At 52.0% G+C, this 22616-nt stretch overlaps 11 protein-coding genes across 11 annotated transcripts; 7 read left to right on the plus strand and 4 right to left on the minus strand.

Moving 5' to 3' along the window:
- Positions 1 to 1377: 1377 nt before the first annotated feature.
- BGZ61DRAFT_350161 (uncharacterized protein) lies at positions 1378 to 2790 on the minus strand (the record flags this gene model as incomplete). The annotated part of the gene is made up of 4 exons (XM_046240204.1): positions 1378 to 1416; positions 1472 to 1822; positions 1875 to 2542; positions 2616 to 2790. 4 exons carry the CDS (start codon positions 2788 to 2790, stop codon positions 1378 to 1380), a joined length of 1233 nt encoding a protein of 410 aa, XP_046105078.1.
- A 585-nt stretch (positions 2791 to 3375) lies between these two features.
- BGZ61DRAFT_350748 (uncharacterized protein) lies at positions 3376 to 4382 on the plus strand (the record flags this gene model as incomplete). Its single annotated transcript, XM_046240265.1, has 3 exons — positions 3376 to 3404; positions 3455 to 3684; positions 3754 to 4382. 3 exons carry the CDS (start codon positions 3376 to 3378, stop codon positions 4380 to 4382), a joined length of 888 nt encoding a protein of 295 aa, XP_046105079.1.
- A 993-nt stretch (positions 4383 to 5375) lies between these two features.
- On the plus strand, positions 5376 to 6419 carry BGZ61DRAFT_531400 (uncharacterized protein; the record flags this gene model as incomplete). The annotated part of the gene is made up of 4 exons (XM_046253698.1): positions 5376 to 5495; positions 5555 to 5979; positions 6078 to 6222; positions 6282 to 6419. The coding sequence occupies 4 exons, from the start codon at positions 5376 to 5378 to the stop codon at positions 6417 to 6419; spliced, it is 828 nt and encodes a 275-aa protein (XP_046105080.1).
- A 3180-nt stretch (positions 6420 to 9599) lies between these two features.
- On the plus strand, positions 9600 to 10839 carry BGZ61DRAFT_449515 (uncharacterized protein). The gene has a single exon (XM_046245626.1). It carries the CDS (start codon positions 9848 to 9850, stop codon positions 10745 to 10747), a length of 900 nt encoding a protein of 299 aa, XP_046105081.1. The 5' UTR covers positions 9600 to 9847; the 3' UTR covers positions 10748 to 10839.
- Positions 10840 to 10915: 76 nt separating this feature from the next.
- On the minus strand, positions 10916 to 11824 carry BGZ61DRAFT_531402 (uncharacterized protein; the record flags this gene model as incomplete). Its single annotated transcript, XM_046253699.1, has 4 exons — positions 10916 to 10990; positions 11049 to 11148; positions 11201 to 11726; positions 11785 to 11824. The coding sequence occupies 4 exons, from the start codon at positions 11822 to 11824 to the stop codon at positions 10916 to 10918; spliced, it is 741 nt and encodes a 246-aa protein (XP_046105082.1).
- Positions 11825 to 12300: 476 nt separating this feature from the next.
- BGZ61DRAFT_531403 (uncharacterized protein) lies at positions 12301 to 12903 on the minus strand (the record flags this gene model as incomplete). Its single annotated transcript, XM_046253700.1, has 1 exon — positions 12301 to 12903. One exon carries the CDS (start codon positions 12901 to 12903, stop codon positions 12301 to 12303), a length of 603 nt encoding a protein of 200 aa, XP_046105083.1.
- Positions 12904 to 13414: 511 nt separating this feature from the next.
- On the minus strand, positions 13415 to 14990 carry BGZ61DRAFT_350021 (uncharacterized protein; the record flags this gene model as incomplete). Its single annotated transcript, XM_046240193.1, has 4 exons — positions 13415 to 13943; positions 13993 to 14288; positions 14339 to 14860; positions 14919 to 14990. 4 exons carry the CDS (start codon positions 14988 to 14990, stop codon positions 13415 to 13417), a joined length of 1419 nt encoding a protein of 472 aa, XP_046105084.1.
- Positions 14991 to 15394: 404 nt separating this feature from the next.
- BGZ61DRAFT_449519 (Alpha/Beta hydrolase protein) lies at positions 15395 to 17016 on the plus strand. The gene is made up of 2 exons (XM_046245627.1): positions 15395 to 16175; positions 16226 to 17016. Exons 1-2 carry the CDS (start codon positions 15606 to 15608, stop codon positions 16811 to 16813), a joined length of 1158 nt encoding a protein of 385 aa, XP_046105085.1. The 5' UTR covers positions 15395 to 15605; the 3' UTR covers positions 16814 to 17016.
- Positions 17017 to 17277: 261 nt separating this feature from the next.
- Positions 17278 to 17802, plus strand: BGZ61DRAFT_350061 (uncharacterized protein; the record flags this gene model as incomplete). Its single annotated transcript, XM_046240198.1, has 1 exon — positions 17278 to 17802. The coding sequence occupies one exon, from the start codon at positions 17278 to 17280 to the stop codon at positions 17800 to 17802; it is 525 nt and encodes a 174-aa protein (XP_046105086.1).
- An 899-nt stretch (positions 17803 to 18701) lies between these two features.
- BGZ61DRAFT_476855 (tRNA synthetases class I, catalytic domain-containing protein) lies at positions 18702 to 20638 on the plus strand (the record flags this gene model as incomplete). The annotated part of the gene is made up of 2 exons (XM_046248843.1): positions 18702 to 19072; positions 19126 to 20638. 2 exons carry the CDS (start codon positions 18702 to 18704, stop codon positions 20636 to 20638), a joined length of 1884 nt encoding a protein of 627 aa, XP_046105087.1.
- Positions 20639 to 21401: 763 nt separating this feature from the next.
- On the plus strand, positions 21402 to 22107 carry BGZ61DRAFT_449523 (uncharacterized protein). Its single transcript, XM_046245628.1, has 2 exons — positions 21402 to 21573; positions 21664 to 22107. The coding sequence occupies exons 1-2, from the start codon at positions 21539 to 21541 to the stop codon at positions 21884 to 21886; spliced, it is 258 nt and encodes an 85-aa protein (XP_046105088.1). The 5' UTR covers positions 21402 to 21538; the 3' UTR covers positions 21887 to 22107.
- The last annotated feature ends 509 nt before the right edge of the window (positions 22108 to 22616 follow it).

Here is a 22616-nt window from a genome sequence, read left to right on the forward strand (position 1 = left end):
GACTTTGCTCACCCCGGCTTACTTGTAGTTGGCGTACAACCCTTCGCCAACGGAGATGTTGGACCCGTAGTCGATGCTAAACGGGGGCTCAATGTACGAGCCCTTGCCAAGCTTGCCCATAATCTCCTGCAGCATCTGTTCCCGGTCTGCCGCCAGCGACTCTTGCGTGGCATCATCAGGGAAATGGTTATTAAACTTGTGCATCCATTTCCTGGCCCGGAAACGAGCACCGCTGAGCTCTGGTCCATACCCGTCGTATCTAAGCGTGTTAGCGGAAGCCATCCCCGCTAGAGACGGAAGCGAACTCACATCATGCCAGAGATCATCTTCTCGTACTCCTCGCCCTTGGGCACATTTGAAAGAGTCTTTGAAAACTCAATCAACTCCGGGTTTTTCTCTTGCGTCGACATGATTATTTAGGAATTTCTCGATGCTATTGCAGAGTCTGTTGACGCCGGGGACGAGGGGCCAACTTATACGCTTTGAGAATACCCCACTGCCGGACTGTGGCGGGGAATGCTCGGCTTCTTGTCGGCAGATTACCGGTTACTCGTCGGCCACTCGCGACGCAGTTCCTTGGCCTTGCCCTGAAAAGGTTGCTAAAGGGTTAATCTCGGGCCGTACACAGGTTCTAGAACTTCTAGACGGCTAGGATAAAGCTGAAAGAGACGGGTGAATTATCCGGCGGGCCGTTCGTGCCATCGGAGAGAGTGCTGACCCGGTTTCCATTGTTCTCTTTGCCTCTTTGTCCCTCGAGGTTACGGGCTTCCTCAAGTCAACCCCGCAATCTAGGAGCCCAAAACCGAGTCTCTGACAGGCATTGCTGATGACTCCGTGATGTCCCTTCTAGGTAACTGTCTACAACAGAGCTCAGTCGTTCTTTCTTTTTTTCTTAGGCTATTTATTTAGAGTTACATTAGTGAAGCGGCCTTCTCCTGACTCCGTGGTCCCCGCCACACTGGGCTATGTTAAGGAGTCCACTTCGAGTTACACGTAGCTTACTTTACAAATCACTTGGCACTTGTGGGCGGGGGAGTTTCTTTGTTTAATGCGGGGATTAGCCGGGACCCTTGAAGGCTTCGGCTTGGTTTCCCTTCGACAAAATTGCCCAACTTGACTGACACAAATGGGTTTGCCCACTTGCTCTAGGGTAGTCCGGCCACCACTGCCATGCTCATGAGCACTCTTCACCTCGACTTGGGAATGTGGAAGGATCACCTAGTGTTATTCATTGCCTTCTATTATCTGCCTTTGCTTGTCTATTGTTTGGTATCGCCGTAGTCTTGAGTGTCGATGTCTAGGTTGGACGATTGCTAGAAATCTCGGGTATCAGACTCCCTATCGTACACAGATTGGTCGCCTCGGAACAGTAAAGGTTCATTTCCCCATCTTGACGATCTGCTTTCCGTACCAAGCCTAAGGGAGAGAGTCAGTTACAAGTTTAATGTACAGCAGCAATCGATCGACTTACCGTCTCCACACCCGCTCCAATGACAACGTTGCCAATCTTCTTCAGCAACCACGGCGGCTCAATCAGCCTTGCGTACGCCTTCGCGTCCTTTTCCTCGACGGATTTGTTGAGAATGGTGTTTGTTGGAACAGATGGGTTCAAGATGGCTGGTCTGGCCATGCCGACGAGGTCGAGCGCGCCTTCAGTGAGCGCAGACTCGATGACCTTTCGGGAGCGGAATCCGCCCGTGACCACCAGCGGAAGGCCGGGAAACTCGTCCCGGATGGTCCTTGCGAACTCTAAGAAGAAGGCTTCTCGGGTTCTATCTTTGACCGACACGAATTTGGTATTGGTCTTCAGGCCGGCAACAAGCTATCGAGAACGTTAGCGCCTCCTCAGTGTCCAGCACCAAAGCCTTGCTCACCTGAGGGTCCTCATATGTACCGCCGCTAATCTCCAAGAAGTCGATGCCGGCACCAGCGATGAGCTTAAGCTGCGTGATGCTATCTGCCAGCGCCTGTGGTGATTGGTGGTCCACCGAGTTGTACTTGATGCCGACCGTAAAGCCCTTCGGGACGACTGCGTGGATGGCTTCAATGATTTCGACCACGATCTTGGTTCTGGCGGCGGCAGAGCCACCATACTCATCCGTTCGCTTGTTGGTTTTCTCCGACAGGAACTGCGCGAGAAGATACCCGTGGGCACCGTGTAGTTCGACGCCTGCGAAGCCCGCGTCGGCTGCTAGCCGGGCCGTCTTGGCAAATTGTTCCGTGGTCTCTTTGATATCCGCGAGGGTCATCTGCCTCGGGGTACCGAAAATGAGCGTCGACATTATTCTGGGGAAGAACTCCTTCCCGAGGCTTAGCGGGATGGGGCTCGGGGCGATACTCTTGGCGAAAAAGCCCCTGGTACCGGCTCCGCCGGGGGATTGCCTTCCGGGATGGTTGATCTGTACGACGGCGTGGGAGTTGTGCTTTAAAAAAGGTTCGGCCCACTTCTTCCAAATGTCAAGCATCTCTTTGTACTCGAGGGCCTCATTGTACGCCACGTCGTTCGGTTGACCAAGGTAGCGAGCGTCAACTTGCACGTTGCCTGGCCAAAATCGGTTAGCAAGGGTTTGTCCCCAATTGCTGACTTCGTAAATTGGGGCATAGGTCGCGTGTACCTGTCAGGACCATTCCCCAGCCGCCGTCTGCCCACGCTTCATATGCTCCAATCAGAGCTTCAGTCGGGAGGTATTTTTTGTCAGCTAGACCTTCAGCCGTGGAGGCTTTGACAAGCCGATTCGGCAAGACTAGACCACTTTTCAGTGTGAAGGGCTCTGATATAGGTGAGCTCATGATGATGGTGTTGGGGTTTGTTGAACTCTGAGTGTGAAGTGGTTTCAATTCCAGCAGTATCTGGGTTTGCGCCTGGGTGATATACGTGAAGAGGTCAGGACATGCATTGGCATTCGTTCTCGAATTACCAATTTGAGTTTCTCTCAAGTCCGCATATACAGAAAAATGCGGAGATGACTAACGAAGGGAAATTTGTCATCTAGGAGATAGGGGGTATCGGGCCAGTTGCACATGAGACATCTGGTATTTAGATTGTAAAGATTGAGAAAAAACATATCAAGTAAGCAAATTTGCAGGACTTAGCGGTCTAACTATTTGTCCGGCGAAGCAGCAAGTGGATGGATGGAGCACGTCATTAAGCTCTTAAGGCTGTTAGCGGGTCGGGTTAATTACGTGTGTTGCCGACCCACGAACCCTAGGATGGAGTCTCAACTAATAATGCGCCCGAGTCCACGCCACTGTAGCGGACTTTGGGCTGGCGGACTCTGATAAACTCAAAAAGTGGTCTTATAATAATAAAAGCGGGAACCCGACGGTTTCTTTCTCGGTTGATGGTCAACCAATTCATCAAGCAATCCATCAATCATGTCAAAGCGATCAATTCTCATCACTGGGTTTGTCTTGCCAGAGTCCAAATCCTTGCTACCAGTCTAACTCTCTATAGGTGCTCCCAAGGCAGCGCCGGTAATGCTCTGGCTTTGGAGTTCGCCTCCAAGGGCTACCGCGTCTTTGCGACGGCCCGCTCTCTGAAGAGTCTGGGGGACCTGCAGGAAAAGGGCATCGAAATCCTCACATTAGACGTCACCGACCCTGAAAGTATTAGTGCTCTAAAGGCTGAGTTGATAAGCCGCACGGGAGGCTCGTTGGACATACTCTTCAACAATGCTGGCGCTCGTAAGTCCCACCTCTTCACTCCGCTCACTTCCTGACGATAATCTCTCTGGAGTACTGACGCGCGCACAGTTTACGAAGCCCCGGCCATCGAGGCAGACCCTGCCCGCGTCCGAAGCCTTTTTAACACGAACGTCTTTGGACTGATGGAGATGGTCACTGCCTTCACCCCTCTTCTCCTCGCTGCTGTGTCCAAGACCAACACACCGGCCATCGTCAACGTTGCATCAGTTCTCGCACGCCTCCCGAACCCATTCGCTTCCTCCTACAATGCCACCAAGGCAGCCGTCGCGTCCTACTCCGACACCCTTCGTCTCGAGGTGCAGCCACTCGGCATCAAGGTCATAACCTTGTACATGGGAGAGGTGTCCACCCCGCTCATGGCGACCGACAACATCAACTTTGGTCCCAACAGCATCTACCGGGACATTGAGGACTCAGTGAAGGCGAGGACAACCAAACATCTCGCGGGAACGATGTCTCCCGCCCAATTCGCCCGCGAAGTTGTCGACGAGGTCATTGGTGGAAAGCACCCCTACCTTTGGAAAGGTACAAATGCGTTTATAACATGGTTTCTGAACGCATTCGGTCCGCGGACTGTCTTCGATAGTACCATGGTCAAGGGGGCTGGGCTACATACGGCGGAGGCAAAAGCGAGCGTTTTTAAATGGGGTCAGGAATCGGTCAAGAAAACCGCATGAAGGATTTTGGGTGGAATCTAGCACGACGGAGGAATTTGGAAGAGAACGCCCATGGGCCTACATAGCAAGAAGCTACTTTTCTAGATGTATAGTGTAATTTTAATGTTAATTAATAAAGTTCTCGCATATTTGTTGTACTTTGACGAGCTCGAGATCGCGGACCGAGATCGAAGCTATACCTTTGTAGTTGTAGAACCCTAGAGCACCCCACCCCTGAATTATTTCTTTGTCGAAGGTGCAATAAGACGGTCGAATACTTGACACTCGGCGCGCTTCTCCGCGAAACAATGACTGGATGACACCCGCCCTATGACGAGGCTACGACTTAGACGTCTTTAAGATGCTGTTTGAACTCTTGTACTTTTTAGCATTAGAAATAATTCCCCCAGCAGCCCAAGACCATCTGACACAGTTGCCTAACCGTAACCTGGCGGACCGCCTGGGAGCTAACACGCCGCCGAGATCAGGGCCTATTTATTCTCTCAGGTGACGGATTAGAAGGCACTTATGCAACGGAAGCATGAGCCAGCTTTTAGGCCCAATGTAGCATATCTTGCCCTCTTTTCCCAAGCTACTACCTTGTAAATAGCGTTTCATGACGGCGGAGTAGCAGTGTGGTTTGACATGCTCCATCCTGGAAATAGACATGGGTGAGGTTGGAAAGACGCACTTAGATTTGATCTCTTTTTGAATTACTTTTTAATGTATTACTCCTTTGTAGGTGCTCAGTAGATGGCTGGACGTCAAGCACAACATGATCAATTAAGGGAGCAACGCCTCAGTTGCGGGCTAGGCTGAACTTGTCCCAGTCAAATTTGCTTGGATAATTAAACCGGGCTCCTCACTCATCCCTTGGTAGCTACTTAAACTTGACACATCGCATATCTTTTATAATTTGAACCCCTCCGCATCCAACCCCTTGATCTTGGCCCAGATCCACGCAAACAAATCCATGATCAGCTCCATAAGGTTGAAATGAGGCTCCAACTCAACATGAATAGCTACCTCAGCCATACCGATCAAGCCTTCTGCTGCCACGAAGCCGGTCTCGTGGACTACTTCCTCGGCTGTGTCAATAATGCTGCGTACTACTTGCAGATCCGCCGTTGCACAGTTTGGGCTCCCAGGAGTCCTGGTTTCTCAGAAATCAACGGCGGACAATTGTACCACAGCTCCCGGCCGATGGCTCTATTGACATTGTCAATGTCGCAGTCAAGATCGTCGAATCGCAGCTGCGCATTCTCGGCATTGTACTGTGCGCTGCCGATGTCCCGTTTTGCGCTCCCAAAGCCATTCTAAAAGTCCCGTCACTCGCGTTGGAGGTCTCCTTGAGCCGGGTTAATGATTTCATCACTGTAGTCGCGCTGCGCATCGCTGACTTCGCGCTCGGCCGCCCGGTGGCTGCGTTGGCGTTCGACTGCGTGCTGTCTCTGCCCCCCATCGCATTCGCCACAAAGACTTTCCACGCCTGTTCCGGGTGGTCAACTCTAGCTTGGAGGTCCTTGCAAAAGCGTTCGGCTTTTTGCTTGGCGGACCCTGAAGCGCTGTGGACGTTCTTCTGCGTTTCGTGGCACGACTTCCGCTTCTCCTTGAGACTGTCGATTGCCACCCGACAACTTCACTTGAATGCTGCTTCCTTATCTTCCATGCTTTTCTTGATACTGTCAAAGCTTTGCTTGGCTGCTTGTTGCACAGAGTCAATCCAGCCTTCGAGTCGCTTGGTGACGTAATCAATGAGATGCTGTTCCACGAGACCATGCACCTCGACGTCGGCTGTGGCCCAAGACTTGATGTCCTTCAAGACTCTACTGGTGACTGCTTGTGTCATATACAGGAGCACGTAAGGAGACGCGAGAATGGTAAATCGGTATCCAGAAGGCTATGACATGTGGCTGGCAGGTGAGAAGGTGGCTGGGAGCGCAATCAGCGGTTACACCTGTCAGCAAGCCGACGTCTATTGCCATCTCGGTGTTTGTGATTGTCCACAACGAACGCCAAAAGGCCGGTGGCGCCAACATCAAGTTCAATCGTCGTTAAATCTAAAGATTCTCGTCAAAGGATCAAGATTGGGATCCCAGTCCCAAAACGAGGCTCCATGCATACTTCCTGGTTGGGGTTGCCATTACGTTTGTGAGAGTGACGCGTCGCTTGCGTTTCGTCTCATAATACCATAGAGGTGTATCCCAGAAATGAATCATGGTGAAGTAAGGGGGTATAACCGCCCTCAAGTAAGGTAGTTGGGCAGGTCAGAAGAACGCTGGTTGGCCGTGAACATGAGCTGACGCACTCTACCACTGGCATCCAAACCGACAAGAAATTTTCATGGCTATGTGATTGTATTTCTTCCAAGTTTCAGAAGCCATACAGTCTGTACCAAGTACGTGCTGAGCCCTTTGTCCACAAGGAAGGCTTATTGGTTCGGCTAAGTGAAATGCCTGCGGACGCCTCATTATTCACTGGTGAACTATCAGTGGACTCCACCGCGATTGGGCTCCAGCTGCAAAGTGCTCATTGCTTATCCCAGACCACGCAGTCTTTGCTACTTTGAGCATTACGCAGAACCAAATGCCAGAATTGTAAACAAAAAGAAAAGACAAAAAGACATACAACAGCGAGGATTCCCCGATCGTCACCGACCCGAGTACTAATTCGCCGCTTCTCAGTTTGACTAGGGGAGAGCGGACGGGATCCCGTATTTCCTAAGAGCTATGGTCGTATGTGATGGATACAGTCGAGAGGCCAGTTTATGAGCGAGAAAATTTAGGAAAGATGCCTCCAACTTAGCCTCGTCAGATAACTTCCTTTTGCCCCTCCGTTTTCAGGCCTCTTTCCGGTTGTTCATGAAATGGAACTTGTTGATTTACCGGCCGGAAGTGTCGACGCGCAGACCGGCCTTTGCGCCTTTGAGGGTGTCCGCTGTCTATCTTAGTTGACTGAAACTGATAACTAGGAGATTTCGGAAGAGATCTCTGAACCTTCAGCTTATACTTAACTGAGATATTAAGCTTTGTGGCTGAAATTTTGTAAACATTGTGTATTGACGATGAATTGTGTATCTCAGTCTCATTGTCATTGTTGAAGGAAACCAACGGCCGCATGTGTGACAGTTGTGGCCTCAGGCAGGAAGCCTCTACCACCCCCTATATCCCCATCGTCCAGATAGTTTTCACACATACCTATACTTGATACACATCGTTGATGTCACAACATTGATCAACCCTCAGGGTGGCACAAAGTTTTGCCGTAGCTAAGCACTTATGTACAATTCGCTTCCTGATTCGGGACATGGGCAGTGACTCAGGCTCCTCTTCATCAAAACATTCCTCAGTCTCAACACGTCTGCAACACATTGGCACGGTGCACACGCGATCCCTCCCGACAGAGACCGAGTAGTCCACGTCTTAAGAATGGACTCATTATTCGGAGGCCTCCTCTGGGTTGAAAGGACTTTTAGTCTTTAGCCGAGATGGAGTCTTGAACCTGACCTGGACGCCCTACGACAGACACTCCTCTTCCATAAAACGCTGAGTTCGCTAGAGGCGACCTTCCTTGCCCAAGGTGCTTTCAACAAAGTCTATAACGTCGAAATAGACAAAGAAGTACACATTATGCGAATTATTTTACCTGTTGACCCTTATTACAAAACCCGTAGCGAGTATTCTCCCCCCCCCCCGGGACCGTCATCGACGTCAGGCAAACCTCCTGAATGCTGTCGAACCCCACGGGTTGGGTGATGGTTTCAGACAGCAGCTTAGCTTAATATTGCAGTTTCTAACATACAACAATATACGCGCAAAAAAGCTCAAAGCGCAACCAGCCTTCCGTGAGCTAGTATAAGGCTACCTGGAAAATGCGGAAGAGTTTGTGAACGATGTCGCAGCTAAGGCCTCCAGGGTCTTTTTATGGGTGATTCTGGCTGTTGATTCTCTTATTCAAGGCCTTGCCGATGGTGATCCTATTGAGGATCTTCGGCATCGGCAGGACGAACTCCCAGAGGAACTGGAAGCGCTGTTCCAGAAGATGCTACATGGCCTCGATGGGAAATATTTCACCGACGCCGCCCGACTCTTTCGGATGCATCGTGCGTCAAAAGAACCTGGGTTAGGGCTCAGTCAAGGGCTATCGCTCTTGGCTCTGGCATTTGCGGAGGAGCCAACCTTCGGCTCGGCGACTAAGCGGAAGGTCAAACCACTTACAGGAAAAGATTGGTCGATGCACTCCGTACCCATGAAGCGCCGTCTCAGTAGCCGCTGCAACAGTGTCATTGAGATCGAAGACCCGCGAAGAAAGAGTGGCGACATTTGGAACGCGAAGAACCTTGACAATCTCATCACGGACGCGTCAAGCCATTCCTCCAAACCTTCAACAGGTTGCCGCTTGCTTCGGCTTGTTTAATCTCCAGGTGAAGAGACGGTTATTATTTCTCAGGGGGTGACAGGGTTAGTGCAAGTTCAAACGGATGTTTATTTTTAAGCTTATAAAAAATCACCACTCTGTATCTGCCAGCCCTTTTCTAGGCCATATAACTCAGTCTTGTCGTACATACACGAGGATATGGTTGTTCTATCACTCGGTGAGTATTCCCCTTGATAACAGAAATGTTCAGCGTGCGATGCATGAAGCAATCAGCTCTCCTTGGGCTGCAGTGTGGGTTTCAAACGTCCAGACGTACGTCGCAAGATAAGCCTTGTGGTCTAATTCTAGCGATGGATGGGGATTATTTTGCTGGCAACTTGTCGAAAAGAGAGGTGTGTTGCATTGTGCAAGTTAGTTTAAACTCCAATTGCCGTGGTTGGTGAGCGTTCAGCTGCTTTGGATGAGATAAAGGCAACAGTGGACAGCTTTGCAGTGACGTAGTCTACGCGATCCAGTATTCCTGATCCAGTTGGTGGAAATAGAGCAGCCAGGCCTTCGGATCCGGTTGTTCTTTGTGGGATCTAGAGAAACACCGCCATCCCCACCATATCAAACTATTGCGCCGCAGTGAACCAAACCAACACTGATCGGCTGAGTAAACGCGCCGAGTCGAACAAGGATGCACAGCCTGTGAGCACCAAAGCGAATGGGCTCCTCGTAGCGGGCAAATAATTGGGCCGGTTCGCATGCGCTTTTAGCGGACGGAGGAACAGCGTTGCATTATGGATCTATTCCCGGATCGAGCTAGTGAGTATTTAGGCGCGCAATGCTACTTCGTAGTATCTTCGCATTCCCCTAAAACTCGCACTCGGGTTACAGGGGATCTTGCAGGGGGGCAGCGTCTGGTTTCGAGTTTCAGCCCTGTTGGCAGGGTGCCGCTTTGCCGGTCGCAAAAGCGTTCAGGTTGCAGTATATAACGCGCCAGGTCGTCTCGAATTGAATCTAACCATCATCACCATTACACCAAGTCATCTACTTCATCACACCTATTTACGCCTCACAAAGTCCTCACAATTTCCGACGGCATCTCACCAACAAACCAACCCACAATGACATCCCCACGCAAGACTGTGCTGGTGACTGGCGCCACTGGCAAGCAAGGCGGTGCCCTCATTGACAACATCTTGGCCTCCTCCCAGGCCGACTCTTTCAACATCGTCGCAGTGACCCGCGACGTGACCAGCCGCAAAGCGCAGAAGCTGGCCACTTACCCCAACGTGACCGTCATCGAGGGCGACATCTCAAATGCCGATGACATCTTCAACAAGGCTGGACCCGTATGGGGCGTCTATAGCGTCCAGATCAACTCGGACGTGGAGGAGCAACAAGGAAAAGCCATGGTTGACGCCGCGGTTTTGCATGGCGCCCAGCACTTTGTTTACTCATCAGGAGATCGCGGTGGCCCAGAGATATCCCCTCACAATCCGACCTTTGTCAAGAACTTTGCCGCAAAGTATGCCATCGAGAAGCATCTGGAGCAGCGAGTCGAGAGGCGCCCCCAGCAGATGACATTCACCATCCTTCGGCCAGTCACATTCTTCGAAAACCTCTCAACAGACATCCACGGAAAGGGTTTCGCTCGCATGTGGGAGCAACTTGGCGATAAGAAGCTGCAGATGATCTCGACCAAGGATATTGGTTGGTTTGCCGCTCAGAGCTTTCTCCAACCCGACAAGTACAGAAATGCAGCCTTGACGCTCGTGGGCGATGAGTTGACGCAGCCCGAGGCCGACCTCATCTACAGAGAGATCACGAAGCAACCCATGCAGATGGCGGCTTGCCCGATAGCGAGTGCCGTCAAGTTTGTCTTGAAGGGATCTGTGGGCGATATGTTCAAGTGGTTTGCCAAGGAAGGATATGGTGGCGACGTGCAGGAATGCCGCAATGAGAATCCTAAGATGCAAGATTTCCGGGCTTGGATGGAAGAGAACAAGGGACTTTTCATGTAATGGACGACTATGTTGGAGTAGATTTCGGGTTAATGATGGAATTAATGAACACGGTCTAGCGAGTATCCTACTATTTAACTGTACAAGTCAAACCCCATCATATGTGATCAAGTGAAGCATGCTAGACTGTTGATCTCAAACGAGAGACCTCTGTATTAAAATGGTCTACTACCAAGGATGAATCCGGTCAATCGTTTCGTTGAAGAACTTTTCGGAATGATCCTTCTTGGTGGCGTTGTCAATCTATGATAGTCAATCGGTAAGAATAAGTCTCACGGCAAGTCGGGTGGGAAAGACAAACGATATGAGCGGTATTTCTGCTACTATCCTCGAGAGTAAGGGGAGCCTTGTCTAGGCCGAAAGCTCGTGCACCCAAATTTCCCAAATCTGTCTGAACCAGTCTATTTCTGTTAGCTCTCAGTTGCAACTCACGATGAGGCGCAGCGAACTCACCCAGGGTGAATACAAAGCGTGATCAACCAGTCATTCTCCATGCCCATCTTGACAACCAAGCTGTTGGCAAGAGCCTTGGAACTAGCATAACTTGCATTGGGGTAGGGGTACTTGGGCATGTCGTTCAAGCTCCCACCTGCTGCGCTGATGAAGGTGAATCGAGCTGGATGACAAGCCGCACGGAGCAAAGGAAGAGTGGCCTTATACAGGAGCATGACAGAAATTGCGTTGACCATTAGGACTTCTTCATACTCCTCAAGAGGCATATCCTCGAGGGTGTTCAACTTTGCGATGCCGGCGCTGGAGATGACGACGTCTATGTGCTCGATACCCTTGGCTTGGATGTCCTTGACAGCATCATATGGATCAGTCTTTGAGGAAGAGTCAATCTTTGTAATGATGACCCTGGTGTTCTTGCCCTTTGGTGCATCTAGAAGACCTTGAGCGCTCTCAACGTTTCGTACAGCGGCGACGAGAGTGTTATTCGGCTGGGCGACATAGTGGTCGAACATGCCACGACCGATACCTAGGTTCATTCAGGTTAGATAGATAGTTTCGGGAGAGGGATACTGGTAAGCATATACCGCGATTGGCACCAGTGATCAGGTATGTCTTTCCCGACATTTTGCCAATGGCAATAGTTGAGGTGGTGATTAAAGCCGTCTCAGTGACTAGAAGTTCGAGCTAGAAGTCGGCAGAGAAGTTCGGTGCTTGGATGAGCTAACCGAGAGGGCACTTTTTAAGAGACAGGCAATGGGCCGTTCTGAGAAAAGCTGGCACGGGACTTTAGTATGTTCAGAGGAGCGTCAGCTTATAAGCAAGATATCACGATCCTTGCACGTCCGTCTTTCGTCCGTAGCAAGGATCCACAGTTTCTATTGAATTCTGGATTTATAAGCAAAGCCTCACTGTCTATTTCTTCGGTCCAAGATTGGAGATCCTAGTGCGCAAGGTTTGGAGTTCTGACTGGTCGAAATACGAATTCCAACTTAGATACAACCATGAATACGTCAAGTCTCTCTGGGCGGTGGATCTAGAAACACAAGAGAATGCGGAGTTAAAATCTTAAAGCCATCTACCATGCCCCCCTGCATGCCTATTTATCTCTTCAATATCCCCTCCCCTTCACTTTCTTCTCGTTGCCATTTAGGCGGCAGGCGCATGCCCATCTGAAGTTCCCACAACTTGTAATCAAACCGCCCGTCTTTCAACGCCTGAGAATCCCCGGCGTACGTAAAGGTCTTGCCTTGGGCGGGTTCTTTACCATCCGCGAATTGTATCAAGCACGGCGCAAGCTCGTACGCGTTCCCCTCGTAGTAGGCAAGCTTGAACTCGTGCTCTGGCGATTGGACTTTGAATGCACAGCCCAAAACCTCTTCACCGGATTCGCCGTCAACGAGAGCCTTGTACTGACCCCATGAAGATAGAGAGTAGCCGACAACCTTAGCCTCTCGCAGCACCGGGTCAGCGTCGAGGTCAAGCACTCCTTTGATAATGTCGGGGCGCATCAGGGTTCCGTAAAAGAAGTAATAAATCGGCTCGTACTTGTATGGCGTTGGCTCGGCGACCTCGATAGGCTGTGAGAGCCAATCGTCAGGTGCAGATGCCAACTTTGCCAGGTAGGGTGATGGTGGCTGTTCACGCTTTCGGTGGCGATCTGGTTGTGGGGGCAGAGGAGGTGGGGTGGGAGGCTGGCTGGGCATCGTGGGAGGATTTGAGATGGAATGACAAGACTCGGGCAAGATTCTGTTGGCAGAGAAAGATGAGAGAGTCTGGTCCAAAACTCGGGGATCAGTCGCCTAGTCTTCAAATTCTAGATGAGCGAAGCGCTGAGTTGGGTGGGGTGAGTTAGGTCACGTCTGAACTGTCATGGGAAAACAACCACCATGCAGCTTATTAGCGCGCGAGTGCACAGCCGTAATCCCGGTGCATACGGAGTAACACATCGCCCTTTATAATCCAATAAGAGCCTCATCTCGCGTTGGCTATTCTCCAGTAGTCAATTATAGAACTCGAGGCTTGCGATAGTATCGATGCTGCCATCTCCATAATTAATTCCATGATTCTAAATATTTTGAATGGAATTTCCTCACAATTAAGAAGTATCGCACGGTGGAATATCGTCCAGGAGCGGTCAGTCGTTCTGTCAACGATGTGTTCATGTAGTAGAGAGAAAGTAGTTGCTCAAATCCGAGCATATCATGTCATTTCGAATCAACTTATCATGCTCCATAGTTTTCCCAGCTCAAACTTGAAGGCTGCTGCAACCGAAAACGTCAACTCAATCTTGTCGAGAAGCTGAAGAATGCATTCCTGCTGCGCGACGTGCCACGACCGAGCTCCTGCGACCCGTAGTGGGAACAACAGGAGGACCGGGGACACGCTCGACCTGTCGAGAATAATATTACTCGTCTCAAGAATGACCTGGACGTGCACTTGAATCTCGTCTTCGGACAGCGTGGCTGGCAGAATGCCAAGGTTCTGCCAGTGCGTGATTTCGTAATCGAAGACCCCAGAAAGATAAATGCTGGTCGCTGCGAAGAAGATCTTTGCTAGCAGAAAGAAGTCGTCGCCTTCAAAATTTCCCTCCAGTTTAGTTCTTTCTCTCACTGGTTGAGCATGTTTTGAGTCCCACTCAGCCAAAGTCGCTCTTTGAAGGAATCCCTCCATGGAAATAGCGTGAGCCTCTTTCATGAGATTATTTAGCACTGTGGGTCGCATCTCGTTGATAAAATCGCTTGCACTAAGTTATATCAGTATACTGCGATCTGGGAGCTCACAGAAGTACTTACCGAACTCGAAGGGAAGAGCAGGCTACAATGATATCCAGCAGCTCATCCAAGGGGTGTGCTTCCGTCTCGACCAGGTCTGTTTGCAACTTGGCCGAGAGTGCCTTCCATTTCGACTGAGCCAGAAAGGTAGGCTCATTGAAAATGATGGCTCTGCAAACCTCGAATATTTTTACCTCCATGAAGAATCTCTTGCCAAAACTGGACTGACATGAGAGAGGACCGCTCGCTACCAGGGCTTTTGAAGTCCCATGGACAATGTGTTGGACCCAGCCCTGGCCTGTAGAGTCACTCATGAGCTTTTGAAAGATTAGCCGCCGGATACGAAAGAGACGTCGTTTCAGCTCACCTCGAATAGTCCGAGTAGGAGTGTGCTCCACAACACATTGAGTCGAAGCTGTGGCTCATGACTGTGGCGCTCGAGTGCATCCCGAAGACCAGCTACCGAATTCATGTAGGAGCTCAAGGCAAAGCGATACGTCTCAGCTTGGGAGGGACCGTCGGCGGACTGCAGTTTGACAGCCTCCATGGCGCCGAGTGCCAGGACAGCATCCTTGAGGTAACCCCCGCAAGTGGAGCGCTGCATGAGCTCCTTGACGTCGACGGAGAATTTCCCCTGACAGCTGAAGGAGTTCTTGCGGAGAAAGACGTCAAAGTAGTACAAGTAGAAAAGCGCAGGGTCGGCACGTGGACTCGTGTTCATCTGCATCCGGTGGACGACGACCCTGGTCTTGGCTGGCGCTACATAGCTCGCAATGGTTTTCTGCTTTCCCCTGTCGATCAAAATGGGTGCATTAGCAGGCTTTTGGCGCAGATAGCTGCATGCAGCGCCCCTTTTCTCGCAATTGCTGCATGGAAGGGCACCAGAACACTTCAATACGCGTGTCAGTGGCAGGTCGCTGAGCTGGTGATGATGGGGTGGATCAGACCTTCAGGTGGCTGGTTGAGCAAGGGCCGCAGCGAGACCGCTTCTTGCGATTGTCGAATGGGCCGACAGGCATGGCTGCAATTCTCGGGAGTCGACTCTGGAGTGCTCTCGCGGCGACATGCCCGTCAATGCGAGGACTGGGATGGTTCCAAGATGGAAGTTCCAGAAGACGTGCCGAGGCGGAGTGAGCTTAAACCCCAAATGGCAGCGATGGGACGAGATGAAGACCCGCAGCCGACCATGCCCAAAGGGGGAATAATTGAGCGAAGCTAGCGCTGGGGTCTTGGATTGTAGCCAATGGCGCAGTTGGACTGTCTTTTGACATGACAGGCTCAGCCTCAGCCCTAAGTTCCAGCTCTTCTCCATCGTCATAATCATCGCCGTTTTTTCATGGACGAGTTGGAGGAGCTCATGGCACGGCCCGGCGATCCAAGACCCTTCGCTCGATGGTATCCGGATTAGGAATAGCGTATCATCGTCATTTTCAATTTTGTGCATCTAGTCCAGTCCCAAGTGCCGATGCCTGCGCCACCTCAGGTTGACGGTTCATCTATATAAACACGCTCCGTGGAACGAAAATCAATTGCAATATCATCACAGCTCGCATCGCTCCTCATTCACTCATCTCCTTCATTCACAATCACTCAATCCTTTCTCAACATTTAGACTCTTGTCTTCTTCAATCACCATGCGCTCCTTCAGTCTCATTCTCTCCGCCATGGCGGGTGTCGGCGCTGTGTCGTTCCCCGATCCAAGCGGTCCGCACCCCGTCGCTATGCGAGTCCAGTCCATGACGGACAAAAGCCGAATCGACCCTTACTCGCCCGAGAACGACAGACAGAAGCGCAAGGTCATGACGTCTCTGTTCTGGCCAATCGACGACAAGAAATCTTGCACAGTGAAGCAGGTTGCTTACATGCCACCCGCCACAGCAGAGGTTTACGGACAACAGGCTGCCGCAATGGGTCTCTCCAACGAGACATTTGCTGAGCTCACAATGGGGCTTTGCGACATTGCTAGCATCAAGGGATGTAGCAAGTCCAAGGACGCTCAGTACCCTCTCGCTGTTTTCTCCCCCGGATCTGGAAACTCTCGACTCATCTACGGCAACATGGCTAGATCGCTTGCCAGCCGTGGATACGTCATCGTCACCGTCGACCACCCTTACGATGCAGCCGTGGTCGAATTCCCAGACGGCTCCGTCATTGAGACTGCGAACATCCCCGAGGAGGGAGATGCTCTGATCAAGTTGACCAAGGTAAGCCATCCGCCACGTCCTCTATGAAGTAAACTAACCAAGTCTCCTAGATTCGAGCCGACGACCTGTCTTTTGTCGTCTCTCAGCTTGAAAACACCTCCCGTCGATCCTCGCTTCTCAAGGGACTGCCCGGAAAGATTGACTTTGACAACATTGTGGTTTACGGACACTCGCTCGGTGGTTCCAGCGCCGCAGTGGCCTTGCTCTCGGACTCACGCCTTCGCGGCGGTGCCAACCTAGACGGTCGTTTCGTCGAGCCCGCGCTCTCCAAGGGCCCAAAACAGCCCTTCCTCCTGCTTGGCCGACCCAATCACCGTGCCGAGGATGCTACTTGGGCCACGTTCTGGAAGAACCTGCGAGGACCCAAGACGGAGCTCGCTCTCGCAGGGACAGTTCACGGCTCGTTCACCGATGTGCCTCTCATCGTCACCGCTCTGGGACTCCCTGCCGAGGTCAAGGCTCAGATTAGTTCCACGATCGGTACCATCGATGCACAGCGACTCGAGAAGGTGTTGATGAAGATCCTGTCGTCTTTCTTCACCTATACCTCTGAGGGTAAGAACACGCCGTTTTTCAAGGCTGTCAAGGCCATATCTGAGCTGTCCATTGTCAACAGCAAGCTTCCCGACAGGAGCTAATGTAATAACATCCATACCCGCTTTTCGGCTATCATTTCTTTCTTCTTTGGCAAGATACTGTCATTATGGTGTCGGTGAAGGACTTTGGTGAAATTGGGTGTTTCATATAGACATAGACTATCGTTAATCGAAATTTCCTTGAGTTGTTTTCACACAAATTTCATCAAGACTGATTCTTGCTGGCCGCGCGTCGCTGAATAATGTCGGGTAAGGACTTAGCAGTTTTCCGACCGTGACCACTTGCTTGGGCCTATATAGTGGGGGTTCCTCGGCGGTTCTCACAACATTATTAATCAACATCGGGTCGGGTATTTGTGCCGCATTTTCGGACTATTGTAAAATCGTCTCTATTTAATGAGGGTATCGCAGGTTGTTAACGGACGTGTTGTCTCGATTTCTATCATTTACCTTTCCCCCACTTTTCACCCTCAAACCTGAACTCACCAAACCACGACGCTTTCACCATGAGCAAACTGACTTCTGATATCATCTGGCCTGTTAAATTCCTCCCGGGGACCACAGACAATTACGTCTCAAACGAGGTCATCGTCAAGGGCATCACCGCCGAGCAGGTGTGGCAATTCCTTGCCGACATCACAAAGTGGGAATCATATTACGACAATGTCAGCCAAATCACCCCGCCAACCTCTGGCCCTATGCTTGAGAAGGGAGACAAGTTCAGTTTCTCGACTTTCGGATTCCCTCCTCTTCCATCCGAGGTGTTGGAATCAGTTACACCCACTGCGACATCGCCTGGACGACTGGCATGGAGGGCTGTGAGTGAAGGCGACGAAAACACCGCCTTGGACGTCTACCATGCATGGATTGTGGAGGATCTGGAATGGGGGGTGGTTCGGATTCTAACGCAAGAGTCTCAAATTGGAAAGCCTGCTGTGGAGCTAGCTACGACAAAGCCCAACCCCATGTTGCTGGGACACCAGAATTGGCTGGATGGCTTGGTTAAAGCTACTCAGGAGAAGAATACTTGAATGGGGTGACAAAATTGTGGTCTTAGCCGTCTTGCGTGTTTAGGGTAGCAAGAATAAAGCACCCTTGTTATGTCATAATATGGTCCGAGTAGTTTCCTTGTGCCATCAGCAGGGTGTAATTGGATTGGCGTAATTCTGAAGCTTTCTACAATCGAGTTTCTCACCGCTGAAGTATTAGCTCCGATTCATCAATGTATGCTGACAATCCTTGAGGATGGAAGATGCTTCGGTGAAGACACTGTCCTTGTAAATCACACCGACGGCATACTAACAACCTTGGTCATCCTCCTATCCGCCCATCTCGCCGATATATCGGAGCCGCCTGAATTAGAGAGAAAAAGATTTATGACTACCAACTCCGGCTTCGGGGGCAGAAGTGGAATGACGATGGCACGATGGCTGGTCCTTGACACGGGTGGCGATGAGGCGGTGGGTAAAGGAGAGAGACCGGCCCGGCCCCGGAAGGAAATGAGCACGGGCAAATATCGAGGCAATTGATGGCCAATTCGCCATACTAAACAGAATATATACGAAAAAAACCTGTTGGCTGCATGGTACCTGAGTAAAACACTAAGCACCCCCTGTCGTCACAACGATGAATTGCAAGGATGCATCAAGAGATAATGGCGGGATTGAAGCTCTCGGTCAGGCGACGACGACAGATGTTGGTCACGTGCGCCTGCGAGATTTTCTGAGTCATCGAGCACACCCCGCCAAACTCTTCGACCCCTCCAAGACGTGGCGGGGAGTTTCGGCGGCACAATAATAACCCTACAAACTCGCACTTTGAACGGCGCGGGGCAGCGACAAAGACGGCATCGATCCACGACCACCACCGCAATCACAGACAGACGACAAACATATACACAGACAGGAATCGCCCTCCTCCTCCCGCAAGCATGGCCTCCTTCGACGCCGCGGTCCTGGCCCCCACGCTCGCCACCGCCGACTTCAAGACCATCGAGCCCCACCTCGCCCAGCTCGACAAGTTCCTGACGCTACGAACTTACCTCGGCGGCTACACGCTCAGTGAGGCTGACGAGAAGGTCTGGGCCGCCGTGCGCTCCAACAAGGTCGCCGTTGGCCTCATCCGCAAGGCCGGCTTCGCCAATGCTGCCCGTTGGTTCAAGTACATCGAGGACGCCCACCCCGAGGTCAAGGAGAAGGCTGCCGGTCCTAAGAAGGCTGACAAGAAGGGCGGCGCTAACTACAACATCGGTCTGAGCAACACCGACAATGGTGTGGTCACTCGATTCCCCCCTGAGCCCTCGTAAGTCAAGGTCGCACGCCCATCCTCATCATCCAACTAACCTCGAGCTCCAGTGGTTTCCTCCACATCGGACACGCCAAGGCCGCCCTCCTCAACGACTACTTCGCGAAGCAGGCCCCCGATGGCAAGCTCCTCGTCCGATTCGACGACACCAACCCCACCAAGGAGAAGCAGGAGTTTGAGGACGCCATTCTGCACGATCTCGAGCTGATGGACATCAAGTATGTCTCCGTCTCCCACACCAGCGACTACTTCCAGGAGCTGTACGACATCTGCGAGAAGATGATCCTCGACGGCGGCGCCTACGCCGACGACACCGACCCGGAGGTCCAGAAGGACGACCGCAAGAACCGCCTCGCCAGCAAGTGCCGCGACCGCCCTGCCGAGGAGAGCTTGGCCATGTTCCGCGAGATGAAGGCGGGAACTGACCTCGGCCGCAAGCACTGCATCCGCGCTCGCATCCAATTCGACTCCAACAACGGCTCCATGCGCGACCCCGTCATCTACCGATTCCCCAACTTCAAGGACAAGGAGCCCGCGCCTCACCACCGCACCGGCTGGACCTGGAACATCTACCCCACCTACGACTTCGCCTGCCCCGTCGTCGACAGTCTCGAGGGCGTCACCCACGCCCTGCGCACCACCGAGTACGCCGACCGAAACGAACAATACCACTGGTTCCTCGAGAACCTGAAGCTCCGCAAGGTGAACCTGTGGGAGTTTGCCCGCATCAACTTCATCCGAACCTTCCTCTCCAAGCGAAAGCTCACCAAGGTCGTCGACACCGGCCGCGTTACCGGCTGGGACGATCCCCGCCTGCCCACCGTCCGTGGTATCCTGCGCCGCGGTTTGACCGTCGCTGCTCTGCGCGAGTTCATGCTGAAGCAGGGCCCCAGCCGAAACATTGTCACCATGGACTGGACCACCATCTGGGCCATCAACAAGCGAATGCTTGACCCCGTTGTGCCTCGATTCATCGCCGTCGAGAAGAAGGATGCTGTGGCTGTGACCCTCATCGGAGGACCCGAGGCCTCATACAAGGAGGACCGACCCAAGCACGCCAAGAACCCCGACGTTGGCACCAAGAAGGTGACGTTTGGAAGCAAGCTCATCATCGACCAGGCCGACGTTGCCTCGTTCGCTGACGGCGAGGAGATTACTCTGATGAGCTGGGGCAACGCCATCGTGCGTGGCCTTGACAAGTCAGTCAGCCCCATCAAGGAGCTCCAGCTGGAGCTGCACCTCGCAGGAGACTTCAAGACCACCGAGAAGAAGGTGACTTGGCTGTCATCTGACAAGGGCAACTTGGTCGAGGCTGAGTTGTGGGAGTTTGGCTACCTCATCACCAAGGACACGCTGGAGAAGGACGACGAGCTCGACGACTACCTGACGCCCGTGACGGCCACCATGACCGAGGCCTTGGTCGACGCCAACATTTCCGAGCTCAAGGAGGGTGAATTCCTCCAGCTCGAGCGCAAGGGATACTTCCGCGTCGACAAGAAACTCGGCGACGGACCCGAGGGACGGGCGGTGCTCTTCAAGGTGCCGACCGGTGGAAAGAGCTGAGGGATGAATAAAGAGAGAGGGATGCGGTCTGATGATTTGACGAGTGTCATGTTCGATATAGCAACGAAAGAGGATCAAGGGACAAAATAGAATCTCGTACCGGTGTATGTTCTTGGTCGTTTTTGCTCGAGATGAATGTGATGTTGTAATCACCGGGGGCTTTACGTGCCGTCGCTCAAGCTAGCCACACACCACCACTCTCAGGTACGCCATATTTCGGACATGTTAATGACGCAGCTGTACCTGCGGACGACCGTTTCGGCACAGTCTGCCTGGAGCTGCCTTGGTTGCCTTGTTCGCATGTGGTTCGCTGGATATCGATGGAGATGAGCCGACGACGCAGACCCTGATTGGCGTCAATGTGGGCTGGCTTCGTCCAAAGTCGGCATGTCAAACGTAAGCTCCGCCCTTGGTCTAGACGTGCTGCCATGTCTGGTCTGTGGTCTTTAGTTATTGGTTCCTGGGGCGTCACCCGGGATCTGTCACCCGTGTGTTCCTTGACCGGCCAGTAATGGACTTGGGCTCCTGTCTGTGCATCATCAAGTGGGGGGTCCACGGCTTTTCTTGTGGTCCCGGCCGATCACAACTGTTCACGGCCAATCAATGCATTGCATTTCTACACCGCGCCCAACCTCATCCCCCCACACCCCCCTCTTGTCACCTTCAGTCGCCAAAGGACATAACTTAAAGAGCTGTATCTGAGGCCTAACGAGTAATATATAATAGGGCCCGTCACCTCTGGCACCCGCTGTCATGACTACAGCGAACATCAAAACAGACCCATCCATATTCTCACTCTTGTATTATATAAAAATCCGACACCCAACTTCCGCGGCTGTTCTCCAAGTGTCACTGGCAATCTAAGTCGGCGTATCGCCCCTCAACATTGCAACCTTCAGCATGTCAACCACTGCACGCGCAGGTAGTGACCAAATGTATGCGTGGAATCTCCGCTCGTTATTAAGTCTATTTTATTCTCCGTGGATTTATTGAGCTGTGTCTTCTAATACTCTTTCTTGGGTCAGGGCCGTCCGTTCTACCGTGCCGGCACCAAGTGACCCACCCCCCACAGCCGCCATCAGGGCGTTCTTAGCGGAGGTGGATCATCCCTATCATCGCCCACCACCGGGGTTTCAACCAACCATGTCGGTCAATTCCGTAGTAGACGCTGCGGAAACACGTGCCCGTAACATGATTGCGGCGCTGGAGCTTTCCCCTTTCCCTCAGAAAGTCTCGGGCTTGACTTGAGCACAGCCACAGCAGACCAGCAGCGTTGGGGAAAGGAGCTGATGGAGTGGCGCACGGTGCAGCTACAGTTATTTCTGGGGCGGCGCACTGTACCTAGCACACCTACCTGGTACTTCAGCATCCTACGTTTTTCAGGGTTTAGTAATCGCGTTGAGTTGTCATTGCGAGGGAGTCTAGATTTAGTATACTTTGTCCATATCTATACTTGCAACCTTCTCACCTATCCACTCAATCTTCAAATTCTCACTCCTCCACCGTGCTCCCTTTGTAGAAAAGCGCGATATTGCTGGGCAGTTTGGCAATTGATAAGAGTTGTCATCCTTCGGAATTGAAACGCTGCTTAGCTGACGTAGGTGACATCGTACCAGCCCCTGCCCTCTCACCATGTGACGGAAGGACATCTTTAGGGCGAACTAGTAGGTTTGATCCAATCTCCTAGGCGACTAAAAAAAATTAAAGGCAACCAGCCTTGCTTCCTGTGCGTGCACACCACAATTGCGCCCGTGATGGCCGGCTGTCGCTTCACCTTCGGTGAGCGGTAAGCCTCACCGACCGACAATGCCTCAATAGTGATGTGGAACTATCTTGTTCCGCCCCGTGCTCCTTGTACACAGCTGCAGGCCAGACTGGGACCTGCAGATAAGGCGTGACAATTAGCCGCCCAGTAAATGGCCACACATTTCCCTCATGTAGCTGCCTGCAAGAAGACTCGCCCTCAATATTCCATCTT

This window comes from Ilyonectria robusta (assembly GCF_021365365.1).
Source record: "Ilyonectria robusta strain PMI_751 chromosome Unknown BGZ61scaffold_8, whole genome shotgun sequence".
In the NCBI taxonomy this organism is placed as follows: domain Eukaryota; kingdom Fungi; phylum Ascomycota; class Sordariomycetes; order Hypocreales; family Nectriaceae; genus Ilyonectria; species Ilyonectria robusta.